The 24,910-nt window shown below is 44.9% G+C and overlaps 1 protein-coding gene and 1 long non-coding RNA gene across 7 annotated transcripts in view; one reads left to right on the top strand and one right to left on the bottom strand.

The window, feature by feature from the left end:
- The window catches only part of USP49 (ubiquitin specific peptidase 49), a 34,785-nt gene extending 13,559 nt beyond the window's left edge, over positions 1 to 21,226 (bottom strand). For 5 of the 6 annotated variants that reach the window (XM_076358096.1, XM_076358097.1, XM_076358098.1 and 2 more), the window contains exons 1-3: positions 11,179 to 11,217; positions 3,201 to 3,345; positions 874 to 2,284 (exon numbers count right to left, since the gene is read on the bottom strand). In XM_076358096.1, coding sequence (XP_076214211.1) covers positions 874 to 2,256 — 1,383 coding nt within the window. In that variant the 5' untranslated portion in view covers positions 2,257 to 2,284; positions 3,201 to 3,345; positions 11,179 to 11,217. Of the gene's footprint in view, positions 1 to 873; positions 2,285 to 3,200; positions 3,346 to 11,178; positions 11,218 to 21,201 lie in introns of those variants that run through there. The other variant, XM_076358095.1, reaches the window with a different exon arrangement.
- Positions 21,227 to 21,597: 371 nt separating this feature from the next.
- LOC143170116 (uncharacterized) lies at positions 21,598 to 24,697 on the top strand. The gene is made up of 3 exons (XR_012997007.1): positions 21,598 to 21,650; positions 22,164 to 22,283; positions 24,224 to 24,697. It is a non-coding gene; the product is annotated as an uncharacterized LOC143170116 (long non-coding RNA).
- The last annotated feature ends 213 nt before the right edge of the window (positions 24,698 to 24,910 follow it).

Here is a 24,910-nt window from a genome sequence, read left to right as displayed (position 1 = left end):
AGTTCATGCACTGCAGAGATGATTCAAATGAACCAGGACTTCAAGCATCCTTTCCCTGAAAAGCCAAAAGCTTTCATTTGAAAAATACGCCTTTTAATCTTTAACGTGCACCTAAGTTCTTATGAGTGGTAAGCTTAGTAAGACTGGCACTGAGAAGGACGATATAAATAGTAATGAGAACGCGCACATGAGATACGCTTCGTGGTCTGATCTTGCAAACCCTTGAGTTTCAAGTTATGCACACGTTTCATTTCTCATGGAAAGCAAAGGTAGCTGAGGACTTTCAAAATGCACTGGGCTCTCAGGGTCTGCCTTGCGGGAATAATATGCTTCAGACAAGGGAACGGCACAGGAATAAGAGATCGAGCACCATGACAGGCACTTTCAGCTCCTACAGAAACGTGTGTTAAGCACGCTCAGCATCTCAAGATGACTTTCAGATGCCTGCAAAAAAAAAAATTGTCACGGAGAGCTTATTCTTTATAGCACAAGATGACTGCCCTCTCTGTCCTTCATCATATTCTTTCTAGCCGCGGAAACAAAACCAGGAAGGGACAAAACAAATTACAAAGACACTTTAAAAACACGGTAAAAACTTAAAACTAAGGGCTCAGAACTTCTGTACTTGTGCAGGTTTCATTCTGAAGTGGCAAAAATCAACTGAATTTACAATACACGTGACAAGTATCGAAAATGCTGACAACCTGCACAGCAACCCAAGAGATTTCTTTCTCAGGAGGCACTCCTAACCAATTCCTCTTACTTATCCGGTGGTTCCTCAAGAAACACAGCTTTTGCTCCTTGGTGCGAATGGCTCCAATTGATTTCTGTGCATAGGTGCATAGCATATGCATATGCATTGTAGGTGCATACCTGACTAAGCAACTGCCCATGAAAAATGGTGTTCACCACCTTCAGGACCTGCTTGGTGAGCTTCCTCTGTGAGAAAGGGATAAGGATCCTGCGCTTCGTTCCTTCCGACTCCAGCTCCTGCTGTACTTTGTCCAGCAACTCGCAGAGAAATTCCTGAGCGTCCTGCTGATCGTAACCTCGAAACGCCGGGATCAGACTCCACACAGAGTGCAGCATGGCAAAGGGCGACACGAGCGCCCACTTGCCAGACCACATCACTCTGAAGAGGGTGTGCAATTCGTGACAGAGGGAGATGTGCTTTGAACTTGGTTCCTTGGGTTGTATTAGTTCTAAACTCCTGCTTATTGAGGAGCTACCATTTAAGCCAGCTGGCAAGCTCTGCGTGCCATATGATCCCACTTTGTCAGTCCTCCCCGACTCATTAGCAGCAGGCCCATTTGCCAATTTGCCAGGCATCCTAGACTTCCCATTCACAGTTTTAGCTAAGAGTTCTTCTGTTTCACAGAGATCAAGTGTCAAAAAACATTCTCTAAATTTCTGGAGGTGACTTAGCACTTGCAGAATAGAATTCATATAACATGTGTTTCCCAGGTTCCTTAGACCCGTTACCCCGGGAGTCATCAGAGGCTTACGCCGGATGGAATAAAACTGTTTGAATCTGCTGCTCTGCATCTGCCTTGAGGTAGGGGAAGCGGTCGCCACCTCCCTGAATTTCCTTGGAATCAAGTTCTCTCTGTGCACGTGAGACAACAGCCTTGCACTCTTCCTCGGAGGAGTGTTTGCCAGCTCCTCCAGGAGTTGTCTCTTCACCTCCTGCCGCCGCTGCCTAGCTGCCTCCTTCTTTTTCTCCAACTCCTCCATTTGTTTCTTTTGTTTTAATTTTAGCTGGCCTCTAGAGCTCTTATCAAACCAGGTCCGCAGCGCCTTCGCAAGCAAGGACTGGCGCCTGTGCCAGAGAGCTGTAAGCATCTGAGATTGTCCCTGAGGGCTCCTTTGATGGCTGCACATGTCCTCTCCCAAAGCCATTGATCGCAACGTCCTGCCGCTTCTCGTTGACGGATCATGTTTTTGACTTTTAATTGCTGACAGAGAACTTCTCAGCAATTTCAAATCACCCTCCGGGTTATCATTCAAGACATAATCTTCACAAAGGTAACAAAAGACATACAGATCATTAACTTCCATTGCCAATGGATGCCTGGTTTCTTCAAAGTGTTTAAGTGCATGCTCCTCGATGTACCTCCCACAGGCTACGTGGGAGCACTTCAGACAAGCCCAGATAGATTCCGTTGTCTGGCAGTCCACGCAGTGCCACTTCTGGGGGTTCAGGATAGAGTGGTCCTGGGCGAGTCGTAGCCGCCCAACATGTTTGCATCTATCCATGTCTTACAGAAGTCTTCGCTGCTTTGACCTTGGAAGGCGAAAAACAGAAAGAAAAGGATCTTAGGGCCACTATACATATTTAAAATGATCTCTTTTGTACCAGCTGTAAAGACCTATAAAAATACAGATGTCGTGTCTTGTCAATCCCAACCACAGTCTTCCCTCAACCGACTACATTACTTCTGCGTGCAGTTTTTTTAAAAGCAGTTTTTAGTACTAGCAAAAGATATTGGATTGACAAGGTCTACAGCATAAAGCTGTCTATCTGCCTGCTAAGGACAGCCCAGACAGCTGCCAGCACGCCTTACCCAACCTGAATGGCTCGCTTCCAAGGAGAAAAAGATTAATTCTGTCCACACACACGTTTGATCTTTAGCTGCCCTCTTGAAATTGATACATACAAAATGAATTTGGAATTGGAATGCATGTCATCGGGAACTAGACTGAGGTTACCAACTTCTCGCAGAAGCCACAAAAATATCACATAATTGTCATAACCAGAGCATTTGCAAGTCCGCAGGCTTTACATTCTACCCTCGAATTCTCTGATTTCCCACAGCACATTTTTAATGTTTAAAAAAAATCAGCAGGGGAAAAAAAAAAGAAACGTGTAACACCATGTTATAGTAAACCTAAAGGAACATCTGCACGTGTACCCGTTCGTATGAGCACACATAAACAGAAAAAGCAAGTGATTTACTAAATTACTATATTGTAACTGAAGAGAAATCAAAGCAGGGATACTAGAAGGCGCAAAAAGCTTTCACTCCGCGTCCTGCGCCCATATGTTTTACAAAAGATACCCAGCCGTACAAAGAGCACAGCTAAAACACCGCGTGCCAGCGCTGTGGTTTCTTTTGTACAGTCCCTCCAACGCTCCGATCCAGCGGAAAGAGATCAGGGTGCAGAAACAGCGCCCAGACCCGCTCGCACGCCCTACTCACGGAGTCATGTTTAAACATCCTTTCCTCCGCGACGCAGCATCCAGGGCGCGGAACATGCCCATTTCAGCCAAAGGAGTCTTGGCGGTTCTTCGAGAATTTAATTACTACTTAAGTCTTCATTGTAAGGCAGCACAGCTTCAAAGCCCTAGAGAGAGAATATTCTTGTGATGCACATAAACAAACTAAGAACGCTGGCAGGGTTGCTTTTGAACACGATTAATCCCCCCAGTGCAAGAGCTACTGCGGAGAACACATTTATTACAGAGAACTGAATGATCTGGAAGTCAAAGCATGAACGCACCTAGGAACCCAAATACTCAGATGTTAAGAAACGTCACATGGAAGAGGCGCTCTGGAATTTCATTTTTCTGCTTTCATTTTCTGATAATCTATAAATCTGCTGATCACATGTAGCCTCTTCATCATAAGTCTTTTGTAGTGGATGACCCAACATATGGCAGAGAAAAAATCTGAGCAAAAAAAACCTGAGCAAAAACGTGCACCTCCTGTGATCACTTCAATTTTGGCCGCTTCGATAACTTGGTGAAAGAAGGGGGGAGGAGATGGGGAAAAACAGAGAAAAAAAAAAAAATCTGTCCTGAATTAAATTTCATTTCTAGATGATTTTTCAAACAATAAAACCGATGTAATGAATAGTTGTCAAGTGTGAACGGCACCAAAACAAGAACTACAGAGGAAAGAAAAATAGGGAAAACCTGCATTTTGCCAAAGGCAGAAAAGACTGTAAAAACGTATCTGTTGTAATAATCCAAGAAAGACTAAATGAACTTGCTTATGCATCTACGACTACAGCACTTCAATACAATACAAAGTAGTGACAGGAGGGACAGCAATAATACGCACAAAGTGGTTACAGATGTCACAGAGAGTGTCAGGTCTGGCACGGAGAATATTTAGTTAAAAAAATCATTTTACGAGGGGCAAAGTCGAACGTAACGAAGGCCATGGCATGCTTTCCCAAAGCTCTAAGATAGGTATTGAACAGTTGCCTTGATTGGCATGCAGAAAACCTATCTGACCAGGCTGAGAAAACATATTTTTAGTGGTCCCCAAATTACGCAAATTTACTTTAATTGCTATCTTTTTCCAGTGACACTGCTGCTAAAGATGGAATCTGTTAAAGAAAAACCAAAGCTTTTCTATTCTTTAACTCTTCTCAACTTTAGATTAAAGCACAAGTGGCCACTTCAGAATTCATCTCCACAGAGTGATTCTGCAGTGTCTAAATAACCATTTTAGTTGTTTATTTAAAACAGTTCAGAAATCTGCTACGCCTCTCCTTTGGGCTGTGTTCATTCACTCACAAATCCTAGGACCTGGAAAGACACTTTTGGAAATCCTACCTAAACAAAGGACTGATTTGGTCTCCTCTTTCCAAGTTGGAAGCATCCCTTCCCACCTTCCTCCCTGACCCTTTTCCCCGCCTCTTTCTTCTTTATTTTTCTGCTCAGGTCTTGATAGAAAATTGTGGAATAATCCCGTCTAGCCTTGGTGAGACCAAGTGGCATAGATTCCAGCTTGAAAGAGTATAGACACTATGGTAACATTGACAGCCTTCATTTACATAAAAGAATACTAATTATGTTGTACCATCAACATCTGTGATTCTGCTCACTGCCATATGCGACAGTGTTGGGAATTTAACCCTTGAGTCTCACCAGCGCATCCGAGATTTGTACCGTGTAACAAAAAACGGGCCTTATAAATACAATTTTCTAGAGACCGATTAAACAGCCGCCAAGTGCGGTCGCTCACCACCTCTGCAAGGTCTCAGGACACAATATTTTCAAAGAACGCTGAATTTAGCCTCAATTTCCAAGGAAAAAGAAACAATGCTGATGCGTTGCTAGTTTCAGCTGGGTAACAGGCTACAAGGAAATCAATCACACACCAGATACAGTGCATTAAAGAATCATGTTTAACAATGAAGTAGGCTGTCGGTATATAAATTACAAGCCTTTTGTCAACTGCTTTTGCTTTTCCTGTGTGGGCCAGCAAGATTTCCTGTTTGAAAAAAGGAAAGAGATTTTAACAACGTTGGGCAGTTAACAAAGCAGCTTTGTTTCACCTTAATTCAGTAATTCTCAGCACAAAAGCATCTTTGATGCTGCATGTGATATTCCCCACCTGTTTCTCTTCAGGTATCTGTGGATACTTCCCTTGCAAATCTAATCCCTAATACCATTTACATTTGGCTGCTCCGCAAGTTAGAAATGAACGGTGTTTATTTAACCCAAACCACTTAAACGATACGTCTTTTCAGCTTCCTCAAATGAGACCTGCTTTTCATCGGTGTGGTTTTCATCTCGGAGCTGAGAAGGCAGAGCAGGCTGCCCGCAGAGCCAGCCTGCCGGAGCATCTGCATTGCTCACGACGGCGCGCAGCGGGCTCGCTTTTCCACGCACCTGGCTGCTGCGCCAGCGGAGCTTCTGCCAGGCACCACACTTCAGGATTTCTCTTTCACAGTAAAGACGCCTGTTACTGACTCTCATTTTTGACCCCTTCCGTGGTGGTGGTGGGGGAAATTAAAATTAAAATTAAAATTGGCGCTCTCGCATCGCGCAACACGTGTACTAAAGGCAGCTGGAGCGTCTGCAGGCTCAGCCCCGCCATCCCACACACAGACAGACTAAGTAAGCCACTGGAAGACATGCCCACGACTAAGAACAAAATTTGTTCCTCTCTTTTGCATAGGTAAACAAATAGCTTGCCACAACCTACTAGCAAGAACAAAAAGAACACACTAACAGGAGAAATTACAAAGCTGTGATTAAAGGAAAACACAAAAATGAGTCAGAACTTGTAAAAAGTTGCACAAGGGGAAAAACAAACCGTGCAAAGATTACAGAGCTGGAGCTATTTAAGATATCGCAACAGCTGAATACAAATTTATGTGGTTGATGAGACAGCCTAGGACAAGCCATGAGCAACAAGAGAGTTTAGTGATGGAGAATTAACACCTTACATTCTAAGGTCTTGGAAACAAACAAACAGAACTCTCCTCTCTGCAATTACAGCATATCAGGTTTATTTCTTGGTTTTACAATTTTTTTTTCCATCGAGGTAGATCTCATTTTAAGAAATACCTACAAACTCGTCCTTTCTTACCTACCTAGATCTTTTCTTTTCCAGGTAAGGGATGGGGGAAGGAAAAGCGGGGAGGAGGAACAACTTAATTGCTCTGCATGGAGAAGAGGTACCAGAAGCAGCGTGGAGCTGCATTGCAATACAACTGAAGATGAGTTAAAACTGAAATAAAATAACAGGAAATAAAAGGAAAATAAGGACACTCGTTTAGCCACTAATGTTTTAGAGACACTTTGAAAAATTCTCACCTTGCAAATCACTTACAGTATTTAAACACTGGGTCAAACCCTACTTTCGTTTCTTGCATGGCTCATAATCCTGGCAAAACTTATGGCAAGATCCTGTAACAGCTTCAAGAACCAAACGCAGCAGAAACAATTTGGCTCTTGACCCCGAAAGAGTGTTAAAATAAAACACATGACTTTATTATGTTTCTTTGTACCATTGTTACACATTTGGAAACTGATTAAAGACATCTGTACAGATCTGTTGACACCAGCTACTTTCTTTTTCTAAATAAATGTGCATGAAGCAAAAAGAAAAGTTTAGGGATCAGAAAGGTGCTAGATGTTTAGCCTTGGAAACTAGATGCATCTTTCATTTGTCCAAGAGTTGATTCCAGAACAAATAAGAGTCTTCAGTACTGATACAAACTCCTTTAGCTGCAGTCTGGAAATAATCTTTAAGGCTAGGTGGGAAGCTCAGACGGAATGATTCTTTCATTCATTCGTCCCTCTCCTGGGAGTGGCAAAAGTGAAACACAGCAGCGTTTCACCAGTCTGTCGGGAATTGGTACCGCATTAAATAAAGCACGTTTGCCCTTTTTTTCTTTTCCTTCTCATTTTGGTTTAAAATGCTATAGGAAAAAAAAATATCCTTAGATATTCTTGGTTTCCACCAAAACTACATCTCCTACACCAACATACTGCATTTGATCAAACAGGTTTCAAAATCTTGAATGCAAAGAAACAAGCACCTTCCACTCTCCCCCCCAATAAGCAATTTTTCACGTGCGTCTCTAGAGTAGAATTTCTAGCCTGCTGCAAATACTCAAAAACGCATATAAGGAGATATCAGAGAGAATATATATCTAAAAATTGCATACAGCTACTCAAAAACTTTATTCCTCCGATTATTTTAACCTACCCATTTGTGAGGAACCAATTATTCAACCAGATGTCTAATGAAAACATGTAATCTGAACTGCATGGAAGACAGTGAAAAAAATTTCCTGCTCAAGACATTCATGTTCCTCTGCTAGCAAGAGCTGTCCGTGTACGTACTCACAGCAAAATCCTGTATTTGCTTCTCAAAGCCACTAGCAACGACACTTTTTCAAACAGAAAAACTCGTGTAATCGATATTCCGTTAGAGAAAAGGAATTGCTGCACGAATGAACGAATGTCACCACCGCATCACCTGAGCGGGTTTCCTCTGTCCTTACAAAGTCACTGCACGGTCCAGAACTACTCACTCAGTAACCAGAGCAAGGAAAACACCCAGGAAAACGTGCAAGAAGCTCTTTTTGATTCTCTTTCTCCAAGGAGCCATGGGCTTGCCCGGGCAGGAATGGGTTTCTCCCTTTACTCCTCTAGTTCGAACCCTGCTGGTTTTAGACTTTCAAATTGCATCTCCAAAGAGTAACAATAGCCCTAGAGATTTTTTCAATTATTCTGAAAGCATATTTTCTTGAAAACTGTCAGCTTTATATCCTACAATTGCTGGATTCTCTCTATCCAGGATGACATACTATCAAGTTAGTTACAGGCAAATTAACACAGCTGACAAAGGAAGGGGAAAAAAAAAAAAGGAAAACACACAAGGAAGAGTTACAGATGATTCGGGACTCAGCGTTTCTTTGAAAAGACAAGCAAAGCAATGAATTAAATAGCTACTGTGAATACATGAATAAACCACAATTTAAAAGACAGACAGACAAATAGACAGGAGACTTGAGCCGTGACAGCAAAAGCGGTCACTGATCCCACCTCCCTCCTGGCCAGCCCACTCCTCGAGCACCACCCTCCTCACCCAGCCGCAGCCCTGAAACACAGAAATCCTCCACCTGAACCTGAAGCTTACCAAATTCTGAAACGTCCCACCCGTCTGTGCCTGGAAGGTGGTCGGTGTCCTACAGGAGTCATGACAAGCTCAAAGGACTTCAGCTGGTTTCAGTCGTGCAGGCGCTGGAGGACCCCACACACCCCACCACGCTGTTCAACTCTGAAGCTATAATCACAAGGGAGCCTGACGAAAATGCGACTCTCCTGCCAACTTCCACAGCGAGTTCTGTTTTATTAACTCCTTTAAGTTAATTATAACTATGTCAATGTTAAACTGTTTCTAGGAGCCCACACTGTGCCGTAAAAATTTGCTCTAGGCTCAAACCCGGAATCTCGGGAATCAGTTTTCAAAGAAATATTCAGTCACTGCAAAAAAAAACCCAAACCAAACTCAACCCAAAAAACCCCAAAACCCCAAAGCACTCAAAAGCACGAGGATTGAGAAAATTCTATTTCCTGCACTGGCATCCTCAGTGGGAGTAAACACGACTTCTGCAGGACTTCGTTCTCTGAATCGTCTTGGGAAGCTAAAGTTGGCAGATATTGGTCCATATCTGATTTTAGAGTACAAGGAAGAGCACAGACACTACGATGTACTGAGTACAATTAGCTTCAAACATTTCATACTCCACAGCGAAAAGAACAAAGCTTCGGGGGGCTCCAATTTGTCCCTAGCACCAACCCACCTGCAAAAATTGGGCATCCTCCCTATGAAGTTCACATAGATTTAGGGGGATAACTGAGAGAAGATAAGCATTTGCTTCACGTTTTGCATCAGTTGACAGATGTAAATGTCCCAAACTTTCCAAATCAGAGACGTTAAGGTCCCACTACCACAATGCACCGGACATAAAACCTGCCAAACACCAGGCAGCTACCAGTAGCAGAGAGAGAGAGAGATTAAAAAAACATTTACAGGCACTATTTGTTAACAATCCAACCACCAAGTCGATCAGAGAAATTGCTAAAGCTGAGTTCAGCGCTCAGGGAATGGAGCCCCAGGGAAGAAGCAAGGATGAAAAAACTTCTCTTGTTCCCAAAACTCTGGAATTTTGAGTACTTTAGAAAAAAGTTTTAATGTCTCCGAGACTGTTTTAAATATGACCGGTGTACTTAAATCTAAGGCCTGATGTAAACTGCAATGTGCTGTTAACCCGTCTATACTGATCAAGACTGAAAAGGAAGTAAAGTGTTCCCCAGTCCCCACTGCAGGCTAGGCAACGCCTGGAACAGATAAAATAACTTATCCTGCCTTTTTTGCTGTTACGCTTATTGCGCTTGGTGAACTTGTTTAGCTGTACTACCCAAAACAACCTTTCTGCAGATATACACTCTCTTTACCAGAGAGGATTGCTGGCCAACTCTAAGAAATCTAAGTTAGAAAAAACACCAAAATCCTTTTGTTTGGTTAGAATAAATTTACGACTAAACCAAAAGACTTCACACTGCCTGCGTCCTCAAAGAGCAGTAGTTCATACTTCATACAGGCCAACAAATAGTTGCAAATGTGTTATGTGTCTTCTATGCACATTCCATCCCGATGAAGATCCTCTTAAAACTAGAGACAGTTCAGCATTCACTAGGAACGGATCCGGCAGTTTATGGTTTGAAAATAGTCACGGAAAGGCAAAGAGAAGGTGAATTTCTTCAGTTCACAAAGCATTTTAATACAACCATCCTTAGAAACTAGCTATTCTGTTATTTACACTGCCATTCAAATTCCCCAGCCGTACAAGTTTAAGCTTGAAAGTTTTTAAAATTTAAACTATTTTAAAGATGAAATATGAATATTCTTATTGAACCAAACTCACGCTGTTTCTTGTGTAGGGCAAGAGATGAATAAAAACAAGTGACTAAAACCTCAGGTAATGCCCCCAGCTACCTGTATTTTCAATTCTCACCTTTTGAACTCAGCTTTAAGAATAGCTTTTCAATGTGTAATACAACCAATACTATTTATTCTTCAGTGTCGCCGTAACACAAACAAACAAACAAGATACGTGTCCTACAGTTCCCTGAAAATGTGGGAAGTTACTATATAATGGCCCTGGATGTTAAAAAGCAGTATTAAAATGCTATATACTTCTTAGCTCATGGCTTTCTGGAAGTTAATGTTTCTTCATTTATTGCAACACATAAAATCCCCCCCTCCCCTTTCTTTTCATAGGCTTCTGAGGTTTTATTTTTCGTTTGGCTTTTTGAAGTGTTAATAAGCTGGGAAACACGATACGGCTACACTGTATAAAAGAGGCACTCACTTTACATTAAAACAAATCACAGCATTTCCTCTAGTCCTGGCGAACCAGGCCAAAAGGGAAAGATTCAATGCAGTAATTCCGCTGGTACTTACATCTGTAGAAGCCTGAAGCAATTACAGCAAATACATACAATCTGAATTATCAGAATCAAACATGAAAAAATGTTTTGCATTAGAACAGTCTGAAAGTAGACGCTAACTGCCCAATATAAAGTAATAATTTCACTTTATGAGTCAAGCAACCAGCTTTATAGAATCCATGAATTCCCGACAAATTCTATTCCATAATTGCGGCAACATCAGAGTGACGTGCCATAGCATTTTAAAGTTTTCTACATGTTTGCCCCCAAACATCGCTCCTGAAAAACCTCTCTGCCAGAGCAGACAGTAACGGAGCTTTAACGGATGCGAAATTAGTGGCACTGACTCCAAGTCAAGAGAGCTACATCAATTTTCGCTATTTGAAAATTCAGTTTTTTACGCCCCACCACCCCCAAACTGTCAGGATTCATACCAAAACTGATGTATTTTTGCTTCCTTTCACACTTACCACTGCCCAATTCAGCAAGTATTCAAGTTTAGTGAGACTGCTCAAATGGATAGAGTACGTGCTTACGTATTCACGGGTCAGGACCTGTGCACAAGTGAACAAGGCAGTTTGAGAATAATTAACAAGGTACAAGTCAAACAAAACAAGCCATGTTATATTTCAACGTGGCCTAACAAAGCAGGAATAGAGGAGATAAACAGCCATTCTCTTACGTCCCCCCTTTCCCTACCTTATTATTCCTTTTTCATCACGGCCTACTACAATGCAGCCAAAAAGCTACATTTTTCAGAATGCAGAAAGCATTATTTCTTTTGACCACGCTCTTTAAACATTATTTTTCGCATTCAGTGTACATCACATTTATCACCAATTGTCACGTAAACAATACATTCAGAGTTGAGGTTCGCAGCAATAGTTCAGACATCATATATTAAAGATATTAAAAAACACACGCTCAACCTGTGATAGGGAAAATTCTACTCAATTTCCACCCGCCTTCAGAATAACATCGACCAAATTAAACGTAACTTCCCACTGCTGGCAAAGAGCTTCATTAGCAAGGTCAGAACCGGTTACGTTTTGACCTACAGTACCTTGCTCCGTTCCCCCATCATTTGCAAAAACTGATAACTTTTGCATCAAAAGACACGCAATTTTGATAAAACAAACCAAACCCAAAGCCCTCCATCGCACAGGTACGAGGTGAAGTTTTCTAGCTCCAGCACATCAGAGAACCCTCTCGGTGCTGCTCACGCACACAAAACTGACGGCTGCAGCAGAGATCAATTTAACAGCCCTGGTATTCAGCAGCAGACTAACAGCCTCTTCGAGAATCTCTTTGTGATAGACACAAAGACGGATTATACCAGAGAGTGAACACTTGGTAAGTTATGGGTAGTCCTCTGCTGTTCTTCCTCCCCCATTTTAATTCATATTCATCTTGGCAAAATCTTAGACAGACTATTAACTAATCTAAAACAACATCACAGCTGATACAACACATAAAGCAATCAAATGAACATGTCAGTGCCATCTACTGAAGCAATAAAGAACAAGACAACCCCAGCAGGCTGTGGCTTATTATCTTCACAGCCATAATGAATAGGCAAATAGTATTAAATATAAGTACAGCATTCCACAGTCACATTTTGCTATGCTTTAAGCAGGAAAGGTGCCTTCGACATGTTTGAGGAGCAGAGATTACAACAAGATGAAAATGACGAAGGGTTTCGACACACCTCTCCATCATTTTCTTTTCCTTCACTTGCCAATCAACTACTGTTATGTCTTTTAAAACCCCAAGCGAGTGAAACAGAACAGCACAGAAAATTTTCCATGGGCTTTAATAAATGCTGGTAAATGGAGTAGATCATAGTGACCAATTCATCCAAAGGCAGCAAGGCCTTCTGATTTTTTATTTGTCTAACCGACAAAAACCAGACAACAGCCCAAGATGCTGAACAGTGTTTATTCGTATAGCATCCGTAAGCATGCCCGCATCCCTGCATGGGAGGGTGCTGCCGCGTCCTCAGCTCTAGAAGCAGCCCATGATCTGACCCAGCCTTCACTTGGACCGCTGGGCTCGACCAAGGTCTTCTCCGTTTTCTTGTCAACAAAGAATTAGACAGAGAGATTTACACGTCCTCTTGCTCTGCTCAACTGATGTGCCCGATTTGCGCTTGGGAAAAAAAATCTATACAGCAAACCCTCCTCTTCCTAGGTGTGCAAAAGGAGACCTAAAGTGGCATTAATAAAACTAAGAAGTGTATTTTCAGCCTCAACCTCCCCTACGTCCAGCCTGCCAGCTGACACACAAGGTTTGAGCCTCTATTTTCTGGTAGATAAGGAACAATTCCACTTGCTCAAATGCACCTTTTTTCCCTCCCCCCTTCCTGACAGAATTACTCCTGATTTGCATATTATGAATCCTGTTCTGGCTGAAATCCTTTTCTATAAATTACAGGCGTTATCTGAGGAGTAGTGCCTTTGTCCTCACCACAACACGACAACGTAACAGAACGAGGTAGGAAACAGGAACCCGATTTGCAAAATATCAGGTGGTTAATCTTCTTTAAGAATTGAAGATCAACTGAGGCCCGATTCTACAGCATCTGTTATTTTAACAAATTATCCTACTACGAGGTTAGAGTTCATCCCATCGATTTGTCTTGAGATGAAACGACAACAGGGCAAGGAAAGGAAAGAGGGAGAGGAGAATTTGGTTTTGATGTCACGATCCTGTGCCTCAAAAAGCTGTTCCTAAAACCTTCCAGTTTTGTAATAAATAGAGTATTATCTTCCTTATTCACCGACTCACTCATTTCCACAGTGTCCAAAACAGCAGGTCGGGCAGCCACGCTGCCGAACCATCCTGAAAAGTTCAGGAAAAGAGCAGTGCAAATTTCAAAGCAGAATTTTTCAGTCTACCTTTGAACAACAGTTGCTATTTTCACTCTCTATCATGAAGATTACATTTTCTCAAAATAAACTAACTCTTGTGAGAAGGATCTTCATCCTTGCTCTCATTCGGGTGAATTAACTATTCTTAGTTAAATAGATTTGCTTCTAGTCTTAGTCTGATGACAGATTAACTCATGACTGGTAGGATTATAGACTTACCTCTGGAACTAAATCACTTTTGAATCTGAGTTATAGCTATTAGTTCTTTAAAGCTTAGCTGAACAGCTTTTAGTACCTCCTTTGTATTTTTGAAAGAATGATTAAACATCATTAAATCCAAGCTAAGGGCTCTTTCTCACAACTCCAGTGAATAAACAGTTAGCTGATTTAACTTTAAAAAAAAAAAAAAAAAAACAGCAGAGTTTTACATGGATTTTTTCAGAATAATTAATACTACTCTAAGTCTAGAATACTTGTCCTTAAAATTAAAACATGTTTTTCATGTTTGTGTGGTTTTTAAGCACATAAAACCCCCTTTGTTCTCTTCTTTGGAGAGAAACAGCTATCCAGATCAACCTGCTCCTTTGTACCCAGCGCGGCGCTTCTGTTGCTGTTACATTTCTCCAGCTGCAGAAGACACGACCAATTCTACGGAGACGGGCAGTGAAGCTCTCCCGTCCAGCAACCAGCTAATGGCTCCTCTCTGCCGAGGACATCAAGCATACATTTACGCGTGGTTTGTTTTTACACGAAATACTCCAAAATATGACACCAAAAATTTCCATGCCGTCAGCAAACGGTTTCACTACATGCCAACAAAGTAACGTGGAAGAAGCCACTAAGCAGGGACCTAAAGAGTCAGCCTTTCAACGTCCTCCTCCTCCTGACATTCCCTTCGGCAGCATTAGGAAGGAAAGCGAGGAGCAGTCTTTCCCCATACTTTTGCATCTTGGCAGAGGATGGAGATATTTAGCCATCACTCTCTCCATTTAATTAGAAGTCAGCCGGCGTGGTCCAACGAGCTGCCTTAATTCTTTGCTTTTGCCTTCTACGTTTCCGTGAGAGGAGGCATGGATGGGGCAGTGAGAAGAGAAGTTGTTTCCCCGAAGAAGCAAAAATAAAACCAGCCGGTAACTACTAACGAAGATCACTGGATGGAAGAGCTGGAGGCATCACTCCTCCGAGAGCGCGATGCCGAAATTACATGGTTTAGTCGCACCCTGACAGCTACAGGCAGCAGATCTCCTTGGGCTCCCAGCCCAAGCAGCCAGCCGCTGATCCACATCCCCATCAGACGATAAGGTTTGCTTTTTAAGTTACACACAATCCAAGTTTCGGTTAATTCATCATTAAGTATCCCTCTGACTCATACTAAGCCAGCCGCAATCTCCGAATTAGAACATATCACTTTTCACTGTTTGTTAATGACTGGAAAACCCCTAAGCATCCAAAAGCATCCAAAAGCAGATCGTGTTGTCCAGTTCTAGCAATACATCTACAGATACATGCACACACATGAATATATAGACGTATAGTCTGTTTAAACTGATCCTTAAATCTCTCCCCCCCCCCCCCCCCGAAAACCCACCAACTGTTGTCAAGTATAAACCCCCCCCCAGTGAACACAAATGCAAACCCCAATTAGTCAAAAAAGACATTAGCTCCTCATCTGACTGAGTTACACAAATCTGCAGGGGCGGGAGGGGAGGCATTCATCTGCTGAAGTTTAGTGTATGAAAAAATTATTTGTTCTGATAGTCCACAGTTCAATATTTATGCAGACAATGTTCAAGCCAGAAGTCAGCCACAAATCTCTATCATTTTCTTAACACACAAGGCACTTGTTATTCAGCTGGAACGCATTTAATATACAACATAATGTGAAATTCTAAACTGTCTAAAATTAGTGGGTAAAGTTAGCTTCGGCACCAGGCAAGAGACGAACCGGGTCCCCTCACACCGAAAGAAAGGAAGGATTTAATATAAAATACAGCTCTGCTGTTTGAATAAAAGGAAAGCACATTTGTCACAAACTTATTGGAACGGAGTCAGGCTTAGAGACACCGATCCCTTCCAGGAAAGTGGGGAACAAAGCCGTAGCAGTACAGAAACACAAGCCAGCGCTGACCGCCCTTCTTAGGATACTCTCTTAGCATTTCTAGCTAAAAGCTATTTATCACTTCATCTGCATACCCACCTAGCCGGGCTGCAAAGACCCTCCTTCCATACCGTTTTTATTTAAAGTTCAAAACCTTGAATTGTCTTCAGAGGCTTTTCATAGCATGAGAGAGAGGAACAGAATGTAATTATAGGACAGTATTTCTTAATCAAATCTAAGCCGCCCACTGAAAGTGAATGGGAAAATATGGTTGCAAGGCAATACTTCTCAATCAAGTGGACGGATTTGCCTTTCAGAGTGAATAAGGGAATGGAACTGTGGTCACCATTTCTTAATCAGCTCAGCTGATGTCCTATAGAAGATCTCAATGGAGGAACACAGCTGTGGCCCATAACTCTTGACTTGATCTTCCATGGTTTGACTGAAAAGCCTGAAAAGAACATAAATGCACTAAAGCTTTTCTCCATTAAATTGGTTCTTTCAAAACCGCCACTGGCTTCACCCGGAGGGGGGAGAAAAAAAAGTTTCTTTTTCAGTATGCTTGGTTAAAGGTCGAGTGTAAAAGTTTTTGTGATATACACTACACACTGAGGTATACTATAATAGACCAAACTATTATTTTCTTTTAAAGACCAAGATGGACCACGTTATTAGCAATTCCAACCTTCCGTAGGGATTCCTGTGTCTGAGTACGCGGTTTTCGCTTTGGCTAAAGCACCCTTCTGCATTTCAGTTAGCAAAGTTACAAAACATTGAAAAAGCATCTCCTTGGCCAGGATTTTTTTTTTTTTTTTAAAGAGTACATTCGTCACGACTGACATGTTACACAAGATACATTTCAAATGCACTCACACTAACTTTGAGCTGTCAGATCCGCATGTTCCAGTTTTCTGTCTTCATTTGAAAATGCGGCTGAATTACACAGCCAAGGCAGCGAGACGAGAAAGCAAGCGTGCGCAGCGTGGGGAGGAACAAGGGAAAAAGCTTCTGTTTTTCAGATAGCTGCCCGGATTTTTCTTCTACTTTCTCGGTAAAGTTCTTAAGAGGACAGACTTCCCAGTGAATGACATTAAAATCACCTAATTAAAGGAACTTCTCTAGTGAGCCTTCCTTAAAAAAACTCAAGGTATGCCCCAACAAGTTTGCCATTTTCTGAGAGATTTCATACTGATCTTTGTAACGTATTGGAGGTGTAATAGTTAATGTGCACTCGTTACCATCTTATAAGCAAGAAGCTAATTAACAACACTTAGCCCAAAGCAGACAAGTTTATTTTTTTCTACCTATCTTATGCCCACTAAAGATACTAACTCACTTCCTAACACTGTAGCAAAAAGTAAAGGGTCTTTTTTCCCATCGAAACCAGCAGAATACAGTGTAATAGAGCGTGCATTTCAATTTGCGTTTTCCTCAATATGCTATGATATGAATTGCTGCAAATATACAAATAACCGGCTTTAGACCACCTAGAAATTATTTCCCTACGACACTGGCAAAGGACAGAATCTCCACCTCCATTTTTACCTTCTCTCCCCTCACTCCCACTTTAATCTTTTTTGTTTCAGTGGCGTGTTATAGCTGCTCCGTAGCTCTGCTGCCAGTTACGTGATGAAGCCTGCATGCTGGGGCTGTAATTCAGTGGCTCGCAAGCCACATACGACTTAACAGCCTCGCATGAGCCATCTTTGATCTAAAGTCTAATAAAAACAAAAGTGAAGAGCGTTAGCGTCGGTATACACGGAGATATGAACAAACAACCGAGACATTCTGATCTATAAATCGGATTTTAAAACGGTAGTGGTTTCTGTTAAACAATTTGTTGAATTTGCTTAGTACCCTCCAAAGCAATGACTCGTTAAGGGTTTCACGCTAACGAGGATGGTCTTCCATTCACTGACGTTGAAGGAAGGGGGGGGCTTTTTTCTATACAACCTACCCGCATCAACTCAACAGCCTGTTCATTGTGGTTAAGTGTTTAGGAAAGGTGAAGTGTTTATACACTGAGCAATTAACAATAGGCTGCTGAGACAAGAACATCTCCCAGGGTTTCATTCCCCAAAGGAGAAAAAAAAAAACCCAAAATAACAAAACCAACCCTTGATGAAATATTCAAGATGAAAACTGCAAAGGTTGTTAAACAAAGTGAGAAACTTCCAGTGTCTCTCATCCGCTGGAGAGGATTCCTGCGCACAAAATAAAGGATCGGGGGGATCTTTCGGAGCACGTCCCACCACGCAGCTCAGAGCTCGCTCGCTAGAGCTACCCCATCTTCCTTTTCCCCCATTCGATCTGAATTGCTGCACCCAGTTACAGGCAAAGTTTTCAAACAACTTATCTTAGCATCTCTCTATTAATTTCTAACGAACGACCTTAAAACAAAAACCTTAGTTTTGGTTTGACTCAGAGCTGAGGTCAACTTCAGAAACCCTTTCACACTTCCCTGAACCAAAAACGCACGTGAAAGAATTCATACGTACCTTGTAAGACAGAAGCTGAATTTCGTAGCATTTCCATTTGTTAGCTATTCTAAATCTATCCACTAACATCTTCTAAGGGCTGAGAAAACACTAAACTGCACTTTATGAGTCCCAGCAGAAGTCCTAAGAAATTTCAGTATAAAAATAGCTAACGAAAGAAAAAAAAAAAAGGCCAATAAAAACAGGATCTTAAGAGACGTATTCAGTAATTTATACCACCTCTGCCGCTAGAGAAAGTGCTTCTTGTCACTCGTTCTTAGGTGCTGAGACAAAACAGTAGCTACTTTAAAAAAACCCCAATTAACAAGTAAGCGCGTTCAGCACTGACGAAAACAACCTGCAACGTCTGATGTGGACAGAGAGCTGCAAACAAGCGAACACCAAGCGAAGGATTACGATTAGTCGCAAGAAATCCACTGCAGCAAGAAACCGCACTCAAGGCTTTCACACCCAGCAGCAGAGAGGCGATACACCCAGCTAAACGTGCCCTTTTTTTTTTCCCGTCAGCAGTATTCCCATGATTAACGGTACAGCACGTGAAAGATGGATCCTTTGCTGTTCCCTTCGAGTTTACCAATCCAAATACTAATCAGACCAAGCGCTGTTTCATTTTGCAAGCCGCAGCACATGAGGCTTATTCACAATTTCTCCATTCTCACAGGCCTCCAGAGTGTCTTGTCAACCACAGGGCTTTATACCACATGCAATCTGAATCTCCGCAGGAACTGCGGCGACAGATTCTTTACTAACGATCTTTGGACACACAACGGCTAAATAAATCCCCAATTTTGACTTACTGGCTGTAACACTCTATAAACCGTTGCATACGTGACTATTGTTAAGCCCTGCTCCTGAATAAGCAAAATTCTTTGTAACAAACAGAACTTGCACAAGACCAAGAACTATTCCAGACCTGAAAAGCTGCCAACTTCAAAACGCCCTTTTCACTTGAAGTCAGCTCACATTAATAGGAAGAATGATTAGGGGAAAAGTAAACAAGCGTTTACCGTTTGCAGCCTCGCGTTTGAAAGCACGCCTAGCTGAGAAACATCAAATGCTGCTCATGTTTGGCACGTAATTTTCAAATATTTGCACCTAGAATATTTGCAAAGCAATGAAAAACAACACCAAATGCTTTCGCTGCCCTCTTTTTTTTTTTTTTTTTTAACATCATACCAACATATCTGACAATTATTAAACAGCAGCAACCCCCAAGCGTAGCTGCCAAAGGCAGAGAAGCAGAAATTCAGCGCAAACCCCAGCACCACGCTTACTGCCGGCTGTAGACAGGGCGCCACTCCAGACACTTCTCTTACACTGACTCTCGTTTAATCCCAGGGCAAGTTTAATCCACAGCGTTCACACGCAGAGAGTTTTTAACGTTCGCCATTCTGCCGATTTACCCGCTCCCGCCCTCCCCGCTCCTGCGGCTCCTTCTCCTGCCCTCATTCTCACGTCCCAGCCGTGCGTTTCCTTTTCTCGAGCAACAGCTCAGATCTCTTCCCCACCACCACCACCAGCCCCCCCCCTCCTCCCCCTCCCCGACACCTTATTTTTGCTCCCAGTCCCACCTCCCCGTCATCCCTTTTAACCCGGTCCCTATTTTTTGCCTTGCCTTTGCGTGGGAACGATTGATACCCCTTCAGAAGCTCCCGCCGAAGTCAATTAGAGTTTTGCCTGGGCTGAGGAATCGGTAGCGCCTATCACATCTTTCACCGCACGCTCCTCAGGTTCCAGCGAGCATCTTCTCTGAAGATGCAGCGTATGAAAGGACCAAACGTCGCAACGTTTCGCACGAGACGAGCTCAGCGACTTCAAGAGCTCGCAGCATCTTGCCCCGATTAAAAGTACAAGCATAGCTCTGAAAAGTAAAGGCGCTACCCCCCCCCCCCCCCCCCCCAGCCCCGGTATATATTTCAAAATAACTGGGCGCTTCCATCACGCCCGTCGATATTCCCCCGCTGACTGTACCTGGAGATCAGGAGCCGTTCTGACACACTGATCATACCTCTTTTTCCCACGTACAATTGCACGTAACACGATTAGCAGGCGCGTTTCCTAAAATTAGCAGCTTTTCTAAAACCGACTCCTGTTTGTGGGGGCTCGCGCGCGTAAGCAGTTATTTTCTTCGGTTATCCGAGCGTTCGCAGGAGGGGATATAAATCGCTGCGACCCCCCCTCTGCTTCGAATGATGTTTAAAACGTGATTTTAAAGCATGCTTTGCTCCCTCGGGCGGGCGCTCGCCATCGAGAGACCTAAACCCAAGATGCCCCCCCCCCCCCCCCCCCGTTATTAACTTCTACCGTTTACCTTCGCGGCGGGCGGGGAACGCGCGAAACCCACAGCGCCCCCCCCCCCCCCCCCCCCAAAAATATGAAGCGGCACCGATTTCCCCCATTTCTGTGCCCTCTCCCCCCGTCCAAGCACAGCATGGGGGTTTACGGGGGAGTTTTTCAAGGCGTGCTCCCCCCCCACACCCCCCCGGCCGGCAGCAAGGCCACGACCCGCGGCACCCACTCACTCCCCCACCCACCCGCGGCGGGACGCGGCCCCCGGCGCTGTTCCCCCCCCCGGCCGGCGGGGGGCGGTAGAGCCCCCCGTGAGGGCCCCGCCGGGAAGGGCCGGTCCCGGGGGGGGGGGGTGTAGGTGGGGGGGGGGTGTGGGGGGGGCGCTCCCGCGGCCCCCGCGCCTCAACAAAGGGAAAGTTGCGGAGCCGCCGAGGCCGGCGCGGGGATCCCGCCCGCAAACAAAGACGGCGGCCGCCGTGGCCGGGGGGGGGGGGGGGGGGGGGGAGGGTGTCGGGGTCCGCCTCAGCGCCCCCCCCTCCCCGCGCCCCCCAACCGCACCGGGGGGTGGGGGGTGGGGGGTGCGCCTTTCGGGGGGAGGGGGGCGGAGGGGCATCAGAGGACCCCTCAGCACCCTCCTCACAGCGGGGTGTCCCCCCCTCGGTCCCCCGCCCCTCTCCCCCCCCCGCCCTCAAGGGGGGGTCGCGGCCTCCCCCCCCCCCCCCCAGCCCCTTTATTTACCGCCATCATCAGCACGCGCGAGCTGTCACCCAGCGCGAGACACCCCAACCGCCACCGGCCACGCCCTCTCCCCGCCCATTGGCCGCCCGCCGCGCCCCGCCCCGCCCCGCCGTTGGCTGGAGAGCACGCCACACAGCGCTCTCGCCTTCCCCCTCGTCCCGCTCCCCATTCAGCGCCGCTGCTTACGCCAATTCCGTAGAGCGGAGCCTGGCGCTAACGGCGCGACTGGCGCACGGACGGACGTCGTTTGCGCAGTCTACGCCGCGGCACAGCGAGTTCTGGCGGAGCTTACGAGCTCTGCGTAGCCGCTAGGGAGAGCTCTTCAATGGCTTACGGTCGAGTAGCAGGAGGGCAGCGCCGAGGGGCGGGGACTGCCCGGGCCCGGCCCCGGACGGTGACGTACCGGGCTTTGTGAATCCCAGACTGAAGTTTGGTTGAGTCACGGGAGGGTAAATAAGGATGTTTCGGAGACAAAGAGACTCTTAAAGGGGCAGCGCGGGAGGTGGCGCGTTCCCGCGGGGCCCCTGAGGTGGCTGCGTGGGGCGGGAGATACCCCACAGGGCCCCTGAGGTGACGGGGGGGGGGGCACCCCACAGAGCCCCTGAGGTGACAGGGCCCCTGGGGTGACGGGAGGGGGCACCCCCACAGGGCCCCTGAAGTGATGGGGGGCATCCCACAGGGCCTCTGAGGTGACGGAGGTGGGCACCCCGTGGGGCCAGGCAGCGCTGATGGCACACAAAGTCCCACGAGCCATACTGGCCTTTGCCAGAGGTCACTCGAAGGCCCCTAGGTCACACGCTCATCGCCACAGTGCAGGAGCCATGAGGGGATGGAAACGTGTTTTGTCAGACACAAAGGGACATCGGCACTGAGGCCGGGGGAGAAGCCTGTCCACAGCAAGGGACAGCCACACTCGGGAGTCACCCGCAACCGCTGGGACAACACTTTTTTGCATCCTGCAGGAGGTACCGTCGGGGACCTGCCAGGGAGCGGCGAGTCCTGCTCTCTAGGCAGCACTGAGCCGGGGCAAAGCTGCAAGCAAGTGGTCATGGACCGTGCAGCACTGATGGCACGTAGCACAGGTCAGTGGTGTCACAGACACAATTCCTTTGCACAGGGACAAAGTGTTCCCCCCCCCCCCCCCCCATCTTGTCCCAGTACGTTTTGAGGCAACGCGCTGTAATTTACTGCGACAGGTGGGAGCCTGCTTTCTTCTGCCCCAGCACAAGGACACTCCACAACCTCGTGGTCTCCTTGTGAGCTCCTTCACCAGCCAGCCTTCCCACAAATTCCACTTCCTGAGCTTTGTTGTCTTTTCCCTACACCTTCCCTTTCTGACCAGTGCCTGGTCTGTTTTGAACCCATACCTGCACAGAAATCCACAGTCACACACCTCTCAACTCTTCAACAGCTCCCCACTGGAATGAGCTCTCAGTCTGTAATGTCTGCTAAGAATTAAAACTGAAGATTAACGAGGCCCTTATGTCCTCACTCTCTTTGTAAAGCTTAGCAGGGTGCAGCTGCTATGTAAGTACTTCCTCATAAAAAATGCCACAGCACAAAACAGAACAAAAGCCCAAAGTATCCCCAGGGTGGCAGTGGGACTTGGACTCTCTCTCTCTGCCACTAAAGTGTTGGTGACCCTGGCAACATCACCCAGCCTCTACTTAGAGCTAGGAGGGGGAAAGCTATAACAATGCAAGGGTGAGACCCACGTCCCCAAGATCCCCAGTCCCCTCTAGGTCAGGCTTCAACTCACAGAAAACAACATTGCCAGTGATTTTTGAGGTGCAGAAGCAGAAAAAAGGATCCACAGTGGTACAGGACTACAGCTTGGCAGCCTCTCCCTCTAGATCTTGCATTCTCTGAGAAAACACCGGGGAGCAACAGGCAAACAACCTTCCAGACCATGCCTTGGCAGGCAAAATTAGGGGGGTTTCAATTACACTGGCTCAATCTGTTAATGTAATACAACTGAAAGCCCCCTGAAGCCTTGTTAAGATGCAGACTAGCATGTTCGAAGCCACGTTAACCTGCCACATTGATGCTGGAGCGAGCAGAACGAGGAGGATTACTGCAGCTAGTAAGACTGAAAAACAGTCATTTTGTCCATCCAGAAAGTAAAACGCCTCAGAGTAAAAGCAGCCCCTCATGTGGGGCAGCTGATCCCCTCGTTCACAGAATGCAGTTACAGCAACAGACGTTTTTGCTAAGACATAAAGGGCTAAATCCTACCCAACCTTACATGCGCGGAAACCTACTGACGTCAATGGCTGTAATGGTGTAATTGAAGGCAGAATGTAGCTCAAGGGGTCCCATTTTATTACTCTAGGAACAGTACAATGTATTAATAAGAGCACAGAAGTCCCCAGAGATTCCAGCACACATTTTATGCTTTTAAGACATGTGACCTGAGTTTTGACATCTCTGGTTACAGAACGCATCTTTTGGGAATTAATAAAGCATTAGCAACATTCAGCATAACTAATCTGACCATTAAAAGGTGTTTTTTTTAACCTTAAGTCTTAAAATGGAAAACAGGACAGAAATAACTATCCCCACAAAGACTACAGTTTGTTTTCCTAAGTTTTCCCAGCCACACTTAATTACATGGAATGACAGCAGGTCAGATTTTCATCACTGAAAATTAATAGTCCCACTGAAGTCAGTGCACATGTCATGAACTTGAGCTAAGAGTTGCAAAAATTCAGTATATTCAGCGTGTTGGAATTTCTAACACACTTAGGGTACCTTATGCCATTTATGCTCATTAACCAGGTCTTTCTGGACCCAGCGCTGATTAAATTTATTAAATGCCCACACTAAAAGCTCTAGGCGCTCTAACAGTTAATTAGGCTTACAGGTAGAAATGATAATCACAAAGTCATATCTAAATAGCTAGTTCTCCACCAGGCAGCAAATCAAGTAACAAAACAGCTTCTTCCCCCCCCCCCCCCCCCCACTGCTTCAGAAGGAAAAATCTATTTAGGAGAAATCTATTTCTGTTTTACTTGCTCTTCAGACTCTTCAAGACCCATGTATTGGCAAGGAACCAACAATACTTCCCGAGAGCAAGATGCACACTGCATCTTCACGAGGAACCCGCTGTCCTTCTTGCAAATCTCCCTTCCTAAAGCCATCCTTAGACCTTCTCTACACCTGCCCTTCACGTCCAGGACACGGGCCGCAGAGCTGGAACCCTGCTACACACAGCCTTCCCAGCAACCACGAAGGAGGCTCAGCGCAAAGGTTGGTGGCTGAATGAGCATGTTTCTGCTTATTCTAAGACGGAGCAGGGGGTGGAGCAGGGAGGAGAAGAAAAAATGACAGCTACAAGCCAGACAGATACTGAACATGTAAAACCAAGGGGACAGATGGCTCAAAAGGGATCTAATTTCCCTGGTTTTCCTGCTGTAAAAATAAATCACCACTAAAAAAAAAAAAAATATTCAAGTGATATCATATAGTTAAGTCTTGTAATAAATTTTTGGCTCTTATTCCCCAAATCCTTCCTTAGTTCGCTAAATCTGCTGAAGTCACCAGGATTTCTCAAATGAGAAACGGCGTGCAGGGATAGGACATTTATTACCTACCTTTCAAACAATGAGATAAAGCAGTTGGTATTCTCTTTCAATGCATGAGAGGGCTCCTACCGAGGCTTCATCGGTATCATCTGAGAGGTAGGAGATTTTAATACTCCCATCAGATA

The sequence above is a fragment of the Aptenodytes patagonicus genome, chromosome 22 (assembly GCF_965638725.1).
Source record: "Aptenodytes patagonicus chromosome 22, bAptPat1.pri.cur, whole genome shotgun sequence".
Taxonomy (NCBI): Eukaryota; Metazoa; Chordata; class Aves; order Sphenisciformes; family Spheniscidae; genus Aptenodytes; species Aptenodytes patagonicus.
Note: the sequence above shows the minus strand (reverse complement) of the source record. Positions and strands in the feature narration are given on the sequence as shown.